This window comes from Amyelois transitella, chromosome 12, assembly GCF_032362555.1.
Source record: "Amyelois transitella isolate CPQ chromosome 12, ilAmyTran1.1, whole genome shotgun sequence".
Lineage (NCBI taxonomy): Eukaryota > Metazoa > Arthropoda > Insecta > Lepidoptera > Pyralidae > Amyelois > Amyelois transitella.
The window spans coordinates 4,712,706-4,723,207 of record NC_083515.1 but is presented as its reverse complement, the minus strand read 5'-3'; the positions used below and the strand labels follow the sequence as shown (position 1 = coordinate 4,723,207).

The 10,502-nt window shown below is 39.0% G+C and overlaps 1 protein-coding gene across 1 annotated transcript; it reads left to right on the top strand.

The window, feature by feature from the left end:
• Positions 1-501: 501 nt before the first annotated feature.
• LOC132902305 (uncharacterized) lies at positions 502-6,460 on the top strand. The gene has a single exon (XM_060946851.1). The coding sequence runs from the start codon at positions 1,034-1,036 to the stop codon at positions 6,356-6,358; it is 5,325 nt and encodes a 1,774-aa protein (XP_060802834.1). The 5' UTR covers positions 502-1,033; the 3' UTR covers positions 6,359-6,460.
• Positions 6,461-10,502: the final 4,042 nt, after the last annotated feature.

The window sequence follows — 10,502 nt, the reverse complement described above, 5'->3', positions numbered from 1 at the left end:
ACTTGTTAGTCAATTGCCTCATTTTCCCATCTGTAACGGCAATCAGTTATTTTTCTCCGACAAGCGGTCTCCTTTCTTTTTAATTACAGAACAAATAATTGTCCTCTTTTGTTTGACATTCAATGCTTTGCTGTTCGAAAAACAGAAATAAGAAATTGTCTTACTTTTCACGGTCATTTATTTTTTTATTTGTCGAATATAATTAAGTTTGACAGAGAGTAACGGCCTTGAGGGTAAAAATATTAAGTACTTATCTTAGTTATTTCACCTTCTCTTCTGTCTTTAATATTAGTACTTAATAACTTTTGTCATTATAATTATACAGATTGCGTAACAACCGCAAATAAACAATCAATAAATTAATCACATCAAATTAAATTGAAATATATTATATAGATCTGTAGGAACGTTGAGAAATTTACTACCTTAAAAAAACATGGCGAAAATAATCCCAGTGAGTATGAGAGAGGATTTCCGATTGCTAATTATACATTCTGTTGGAGCATATATACATAAATAAAGAATATTAATTTAATATTTTTACACCATTTCATAGACAATGTTTAACTTTGTAAAATTAGTTTCTGAACGACAACGCGGCGGTTGTCTATTGCATTTATATCCGTTTCCTTAATTCACAAAAATCACGCTAGATCTTGTGCTCGCCATAACCTCATTTCGCAAAAATATTGTCATCAAAAGAAATAAACGGAATTACACAGGCATTTGAACCAAAGGAATCATTCATTTCAAAACCCAAGCGCCAACATACGTTGTGGACCTTCGTCGCCGCATGAAGACATAGAACCAGCGAGGTTAAGACGTCGGAGGAACTGCTGCATACATTCGGTACGGCCAGCCATCCTTCCTAACCTCGTCCCTGTGAGTTCAATCTGTGCTAATACCGTGCTTTGTTCATATTTCAGTTCTTGTGCATCGCTATAGTCAGCTTTGTGCCGTTGCTAGCATCGGCTGACGCCACAGTACGAACAGGAATATTCACAAACCGTAAGTCCTTTCACAAACAACCAAAATGAGCCTAGTTAATGATGAAGCTAAGCCTAAATCTCGCGATAGGTCTCCGTACAGTAGGCCCCCTACCGCCTTCTGTGACAAAGATAGTGAGAAGTTGACTGATTTAGTAAAAGGCAGAGGCATAATCAAAGGTCGCCTCACAAGACTAACAACCTTTATTAATAGCATAACTCGAGATCAATTAAATAGTCAAAAATGCATTGATTTAAAACTGCGTATGCAAGGCGCAGCCAGCTTACTTACTGAATTTAATAATATTCAAACAATGATTGAGAAGATAGTGATAGACTCTGATTTAGATTGCCAATTAAATCAACGAGATTTATTTGAGGATAGCTATTATAGTGCCTTGTCACGAGCTGAATACTTACTTAACCGAGCCGAAGTCTCTGATGGCTCCAGTGTGTGTCATAGTAAAATAAAATCAATTAAATTACCTGTCATATCTATGCCTACATTCGATGGTTCATATGAGCATTGGCTCGAGTTTCGAGATACATTTATGTCTTTAGTTCATAATTCTAATGAAATTAGCGATATTCAAAAATTTCATTACCTAAAATCCTCATTAAAGGGCAGTGCGGAGTTGGTTATAGATTCTGTGGAGTTCTCAGCCAGCAATTATACTATAGCATGGGAATTACTTCTCAATAGATACAATAATAGCAGTATGTTAATACACAACCATGTTAAGGCCTTATTTACCATTCAGAAATTAACTAAGGAGTCGTACCACATGCTCAGGCGCCTAATTGATACAATACTTAAGAATTTAAGAGCTTTAAAAATGCTTGGTGAACCCACTGAGCACTGGGATACACTGGTCATATTCATAGTCACTTCTAAATTAGATGAAACTACTGAACGCGAGTGGGAGCAATATAAGTGTACTATTCGTAAACACAATGAAACTAAATCATCACTAAAGGTGGATGATCTACTCACCTTTCTCAGGGACCGTGCTGAGATGTTGGAAACATTGCAAGCCTCTCATAGTAAGATTAATCTTGATTCCAAAAAACAAACTACACATAAGGCTCAATGCAATGTCTCCACCAAGTCACAACAAAGTCGCACTACCTATAAGAAGCCATGTTTAATGTGTTACAATGATCATGCACTGTATTCCTGTCCAAAGTTTTTGGATGCTAATATAGACACTAAACTACACTTTATAGCTACCAACAAGTTGTGTGAGAACTGTTTACGCTCTGGACATACGTTAGAAACATGTAAGTTTGGTCCGTGTCGAAAATGTAATAGAAAACATAATACGCTAATTCATAGTGACACGTCTAATGACGCTCAAGTAATGACGCTTCATTCAAATTGCAATAATCGTGAGCCGAGAGATGTACCGACCGCGCCCGCGACCCCCGCGGTCCCCGCGGTCGACGTCCCCATGCATCGGTCTAGCACGGCACAGGTAAACAAGCCGCACATAGATAACACTCGCTATACGTTCAATAATCAATCAGTTAAAAGTATAAATTCTGTTTTATTATCGACTGCTATGATTGAAATAGCGGATAATCACAATAATTATCATATTGCACGCTGTCTTCTCGATTCAGGAAGTCAACTTTGTTTTTTGTCTAAGGATTTATGTACAAAACTTAATGTTACTTTAATACAGTCCACTTGTGAAATACGAGGAATAGGTAACTCGGTTACAAACTCAACACAGATCTGTGATGTTAAAATAAGATCGCGCACCGGTGCCTATTCTACGAGTTTAAAATGTTTTGTGTTGCCTTACATTTCATGTACATTGCCGGCGGTTGCATATGATCAAAACGAACTATTCATCCCTGAACATATACAGCTAGCCGATCCATTATTTTACGAGTCCCACAATATTGACATTTTGATTGGCGCAGAAATATTTTGGGATTTATTATGCGAAGGTAAAATAAGGTTACCAAATGGCCCAGTTTTACAAAACACAAAATTAGGTTGGATAATTTCAGGGCCTATACACAGTAATACGCACAATATTGATAGGTCTTTCCAATGTAATTTTTCGCACGCTATTGAAACACAATTACGGCAGTTTTGGGAACTAGAGGAACTGCCTAAGGCTAGTCTCACACACACGGACGACGAGCGTGCTTGCGAAGAACATTTTATTAACACTACAACGCGCACAAGTGATGGAAGGTTCTGCGTACATCTGCCGCTTCAGAAGTCACCAGCTAGCCTTGGCGAGTCGTACACTCAGGCTAAAATTCGTTTTTTAGTTTTAGAAAGACGCCTCGAACGTAATATTACTTATAAAAAATTATACACTGATTTCATACATGAATACCTTGATTTGGGTCATATGAAAAAGGTAAGTTCATATGGAACACCACATTATTTTTTACCACACCATGGTGTATATCGGGAGCATAGCTCTTCAACCCGATTGAGAGTAGTCTTTGACGGAAGTGCTGCTACTAGTAATGGAGTATCCTTAAATGACATTCAGCTTGTCGGGCCGCCACTACAAAGTGAACTATTTGATATTTTATTGCGGTTTAGACGATATAGGTTTACTGCGTGTGCAGACATACAAAAAATGTACAGGCAGTGCCTATTACATGAGTCACAACGCGACATGCAACTGATTGTCTGGCGGGATAATCCTTCTGAGCCTTTAAGTATGTACCAGCTCAACACCGTGACCTACGGCATGGCAGCGTCACCCTATCTTGCTGTTAGATGCCTCAAACAGCTGGCACTTGAGTGTACTGACCCTGATGTAAAGAGAATCATCTCTGAGGACTTTTACGTTGATGATATGATCACAGGTTGGGATGATAAACATGAATTATTATCATTTTGTAACAAGACTTCAAAGTGTTTACAGTCCGGTTGTTTTCCATTGAGAAAATGGACATTTAACTTTCAATGTGATCAGTCATCAGGTCCGTTCAGCGCAGGTAAGGAGTTAACATTAGGTGATACTGTTCAGTGCAAGACTTTGGGTTTAGGATGGTACAACACTAGTGATGAATTTTATTTTAATACGCAATTTAAGAGTGACACTAACAAGATAACAAAACGTAGTATTTTATCACACATATCTCAAATTTTTGACCCCCTTGGTTTAGTTAGTCCAATTATAATAATAGTGAAAATATTATTACAGCGACTTTGGTTATTGCAATTAGGTTGGGACGATGTGGTGCCAAGCGATGTTCTACTTACATGGACTAAGTTTGCGAACGCCCTATCGGAACTTAACACCATTCGTGTGCCTCGTCATGTTATTAACACTACTGTTACACATTCGGAGTTACACATTTTTACCGATGCATCGCAAGTAGCGTACGGCGCTTGTATTTACGTACGCTCAGTCAGCAGTGACAATAATTCATTGGTGAGACTGTTGTGCTCAAAAAGCAAGGTTGCTCCTTTGAAGCCCGTTAGTATTCCGCGGCTAGAATTATGCGGAGCTTTATTAGGTGCAAGGCTATACGACAAAGTGAATAAGGCACTTCATTTACAATTTAAAAATATTATGTTTTGGACTGACTCAACAATTGTACTAGGCTGGTTACACATGCCACCTAACTTACAAAAAACATTTGTACAAAATAGGACATCAGAAATACATGAGTTGACGAGGGAACTTCCTTGGCGTCATGTAAGTGGAAAAAATAATCCAGCTGATTTAGTGTCCCGCGGTATGTCGCTAGAAGATCTCTCAACTTCTACGTTATGGTGGGAAGGCCCGGCCTATCTTCGCCAGCCCGATTTTAGATGCGATCTGGTGCCTTCATTTATAAATGGTTTGCCTGATGAGTTACCAGAGTTAAAATCGGGCGTGACGCTTTCTGCTGTGCCTGATAAAGTTTCCGAGTCTTCCTTGTTTCCCTTCTATAGATTTTCTCAATTTAATCGCATGAGACGCGCTGTCGCATACGTAAATCGGTTTATTTATAATTCACGCAATACTAATAACCCGCGATCAGGCGTCCTATGTGTCGATGAATTGAGAGAGTCTGATATAACTTTAGCTAGGCTGTCTCAATTGGAATCTTTTCCAGTTGAATACATGTCGCTTACTAAAAATAATTGTTTAGGACATAAACACAATTTAGCAAAGCTAAGTTTATTTATTGATCACAATAAATTAATACGTGTAGGTGGTCGTATTTCCAATTCACAAATTTTCTCGTTGGATAAAAAACATCCAATACTCATATCTGGTAGCCATCCTTTTGCTACTTTGCTATTTCGGTATGAGCACACCCGTTTGTTACATGCAGCTCCACAAGCGCTTTTATACAATTTGCGAGAGACCTGGTGGCCTATTAGTGGTAGGAATCTTGCTAGGAAAGTGGTACATAATTGTATTGTTTGCAAGCGGTTAAGGGGAAAAACTCCAACTCCTTTAATGGGGAATTTACCAATGGAACGTTTGGACGCTACTTTTCCTTTTATGCGTTGTGGTGTCGATTACGCCGGGCCAATGCTCATGCTAAATCGTAGGGGTAAAGGTTCGAGGACTACAAAGTGTTATATTTGTATTTTTATTTGTTTCGTGACTCGTGCCATTCACTTGGAGCTAGTCAGTGACTTGTCCACTGAAGGGTATTTACTTGCATTAAAAAGATTTATATCCAGACGTGGCAAACCTTTAGAAATATTCTCCGACAACGGTAGAAATTTTGTTGGGCTTATGAATGAATTTAAAAAGTTTATAAATAATTGCTCATCGGAGATAATAGATTACGCAATAAGTCAAAATATCAAGTTTACTTTTCTTCCTCTATATTCTCCTAATTTTGGTGGTTTGTGGGAGGCTGGAGTGAAATCCTGTAAGTATCATTTACGACGTGTCGTAGGAAATGCACACTTAACCTTTGAGGAGTTTAGCACGGTTTTGGTTCAGATTGAAGCCGTTTTGAATTCCCGTCCCCTTAGTCCTATGTCCACAGATCCGCAAGACTTCACTCCTTTGAGCCCAGCTCACTTTTTGCTTGGCCGTCCACTTACTGCGCCTGCTTGTGAAGACGTGACTGAAATTTCGACGAATCGTCTTACTCGCTATCAACGTGTGGAACAGATTCGCCAGCATTTCTGGTCCAGATGGGCTAAAGAATATGTTTCTGAACTACAAGCAAGGACCAAGAGAACAAAGGATGATACTCCGTTGAAGCCCGGAATGCTCGTCGTTATCAAGGATGATAATTTGCCGCCTTTGAAGTGGCATCTTGGACGAATCATCGACATCTTCCCAGGAAAGGATGGCGTTGCAAGAGTGGCAGACATACGGACTTCGACGGGCATTGTCAAACGATCGTACAGCAAGATATGTCCTTTGCTCGAGTAGCAGAGAACACATTGAAAGCACGAGCTTCCAAGGCCGGGGGCATGTTGGAGCATATATACATAAATAAAGAATATTAATTTAATATTTTTACACCATTTCATAGACAATGTTTAACTTTGTAAAATTAGTTTCTGAACGACAACGCGGCGGTTGTCTATTGCATTTATATCCGTTTCCTTAATTCACAAAAATCACGCTAGATCTTGTGCTCGCCATAACCTCATTTCGCAAAAATATTGTCATCAAAAGAAATAAACGGAATTACACAGGCATTTGAACCAAAGGAATCATTCATTTCAAAACCCAAGCGCCAACACATTCCTTATGAAGTACATGCCGCGGCATCATTCAATCAACCCTCTCTTTGTTCATAATATCTTAACACCTAAACTTTATGCGGAATTTTCTCAAGGCCGTTTCAATCTAAGAGTAACTATTCCATACTTATATGATAACTATAGCGCTAATGTTAACAAAACATTGTATAAATTAGCCGGGAAGATACTTCGCAGTTATTATACCTTGGAATTAGGTTGATAACATTCTCGTTAGTTACTTGAAGTAGTGTATTATGTTCTTGCTAGGGAGGCCGACAAAAACCTTCACACTTAAGTTATAAACAACTTGGTTTGGGAAGTTATCCGCTCTTTGAGATTGTCTTTTCACCAAATAACGGGCATCTATTGCTATCCACATCCACGCTATTAATAAAGAGAAAATATTAAATACCTATTGGACTGATTTTAATGAAATTTGGCACTTCTTCTTCTTCTTCTCAGCATATTTTTGTCCACTGCTGAACGTATGCCTCTTCAATGGATTTCCACTTTGATCTGATTGCGGCGATCCTGGTCCAGGTCGGCCCTGCCGTCTTTTTGATATCGTCCGACCATCTGGCAGCTGGTTTACCCACACTTCGTTTTCCTGTACGGGGTCGCCAGAATAGAATCTTTTTACTCCATCTGTCATCTTCTCTGCGGCAGATATGTCCCGCCCATTGCCACTTCAGACGCGCTATTCGCACACTTATATCAGTGACTTTTGTGCGCTGGCGTATAATGTCGTTTCTGATCTTGTCCCGCAGAGAGACTCCAAGCATTGAGCGTTCCATGGCCCTCTGAGCCACTTTTAGGCGGTGAACAGTCCCGACAGTAAGAGTCCACGTCTCGCAACCGTAGGTCATAACTGGGAGAACACATTGGTCATATACTCGAGTCTTCAAACTTTGGGGTATTTTTGACTTGAAGACATCTGTCAACTTTCCAAAGGCCGCCCAGCCCAGTTGTATGCGTCTGTCGATTTCCTTTTCCATCGTGTCCTTCCCTAACCCGATCTTTTGCCCCAGATACACATACTCTTTAACTTTCTCCACCGTTATGCCGTTAATTAGAATCTGCGTTTCCGTGAGGCCCATCCACTTCGTTTTCTCCAGATTCATCTTTAGGCCCACTTTCCTTGACGCCTGGCTTAAATCGTTGAGCATCTGTTTTAGATCTTCAGCTGTCTCGGAAAGTAGAACGATGTCGTCCGCAAAACGAAGGTAATAAATAATAAATAAATATATACGGGACAAATTACACTGATTGAGTTAGCCTCGAAGTAAGTTCGAGACTTGTGTTACGAGATACTAACTCAACGATACTATATATTATAATAAATACTTATATAGATAAACATCCAAGACCCAGGCCAATCAGAAAAAGTTCTTTTCTCATCATGCCCTGGCCGGGATTCGAACCCGGGACCTCCGGTGTCACAGACAAGCGTACTACCGCTGAGCCACAGAGGCCGTCTAAGGTGACTTAAATGTTCTCCGTCTATGTTGATACCCATGCCATTCCACTCTAAGGTCTTAAAAATATCTTCAAGGGCATTAGTAAAAAGCTTCGGGGATATGACATCTCCTTGGCGTACCCCTCTTTTGATATTTATTGTTGTGGAAGTGTCCTGTATCTTTGAAGTTATTGTAGCGGATTGGTATAAGTTTTTTAGCACCTGAATGTATCTGTAGTCGATACGGCATCTCAGTAGAGAGTCGAACACAGCCCAATGCTCCACAGAATCGAACGCCTTCTCATAATCTACGAAGGCAAGGTAGATTGGTCTATTATATTCGTGCGTTTTCTGTATCACTTGCCTTACAGTAAATATGTGGTCAATTGTGCTGAAGCCTGATCTAAAGCCTGCCTGCTCTATAGGTTGGTGTTCATCGAGTCGTTTAGTAATGCGTGTTGTTATTACTCGTGAGAATACTTTATAAATATGACTCAGCAGTGCAATCGGGCGATAGTTCTTCAAATCAGTTTTGTGGCCTTTTTTATGGAAAAGTACGACGAGACTGTTGTGCCACTGTGTTGGAATAACGCCTGAAAACAACACCTCATTAAATATCCACCGGAGTTCTTTAAGTATTGGGCGTCCACCAGCCTTAAGCAGTTCCGTGGTTATGCCATCTTCTCCGGGAGCTCTTTACTGTTTGAGCTGTTTAAGAGCTAGTTTTACTTCATACATACTTATTTCTGGGATGTCTTCAGTGTAGTGTCTCACTAGAGGAGCTCTCTTATCGCTGGGGTTCATGGTATCAGATTTTTTAGTATGCGAGTCATACAGTTCCCCGTAGAATTCGGCAATTACTTCAAGCTTCTGTGACGTTTCCGTGACTATTTCTCCATGCCTATTTAAGAGCTTAACAAGTTGAGTGCTGCCATTTTTCGTAGCTCTTTTGAAAACTTTCGGTCCTCGGTGTTCTTCTATAAGTCGTTGTATTCTCTCGGTATTCCGATTACGTACATCTCGCCTTATAGCCTTCGAAATCTTCTTATTAAGCTCACGGTGTTGTTCTGTACCATAGGATTCTGAGTTGAGATTTCTTCTTTGTTCTAGAAGCATTTTAGTTTCAGGGCTAATCTGATCTTTAGCTCGAGATGTTAGTTTGAAACAGTCACGTGCTGTGTTTGATATAGCCGCTGTCAGGCGATTGTATTTCTCCTCTAGGTCATAGGTGGAATTTCCTGGGACTGATGTGGTTAGTATTGAGTTCAGTTTTTCAGCAAATTTTTTATGAACTCCGTTGGGAATTTGTAAATTTGGCACAGACTATAGAATTTACCTTCGGGAGTGACATAGGTTTTACTTTTTTTTTATTTTCCCCACACATTATTATGTATTGACAAGAAAAGAACAAATCAAGCATTATTTGAGATTTTTTATGAACATAAGTCCTTATGTTATGGAAGCCCATGCGTCATCTAGCATTTAACTAGTTCAGCCGAAAATAATTAATAACCATAAAGCATTATACACCAATTGCATAAAGAATACCAAGTATTTTTAGTAAATTTTACTATCTACAAGTGATAATAAGCAGCAATATAAAAAAGTGATTTTTATCCCTTATGGGTTAGACAGAACAAAAAGTCTCTCAATTTGTCTTGATGGTTCAATTGTGATATTATATATTGATAGTGACAGGTTACTAGCCCATTGTCTTTTAAGGCGTTCGGAGATGGAAAAGTCAGTCAAGGGAATGCTAAATATAGATTGCTCTTCATTAACGAGAGTGTGAACACACTATGTTTTTTTTTCGCTACCATGTTGCGCGAGATGTATATGCTTATTTTACAAAAATGTAATATCTGGGACTTATTCTCTTAAACGGAATTCATGGAAATGAGATGAAATACCGGGAACCACACGGCATATATCAGTATACCAATAACACTTCTCATACAATTCTCGACATATGATATACGTATCGAAGGAAACAATAGTGAAGCCAAATACCAACATGCGGCTTGAATATCAATAGCCATGTCAATTAATATGTTTTGAAGGACTATTGGTAAAATGTGATACTATATATGTAAGAGACAAAATTTGATCAATATCATCTTACTTTATTATCGACTAGCTGTTGCCCGTGATTTCATCAGCCATAAATCTCTATTTAGGTATTATATTTAAACTTTTCTACTTAACGAGCGAAGTGAATGAAGTATACCAATCAACTTGGGTAGTAAGTTTTTTGTATGTATGTAGATATGTTTGTAACGTGATAACTTTTGATCCTATCAGTTAGTTATTTCGGTTCGAAAGTTATCGCGTTTTTAACATATATACATAAAAAAATGTTTTTGCCCCAACT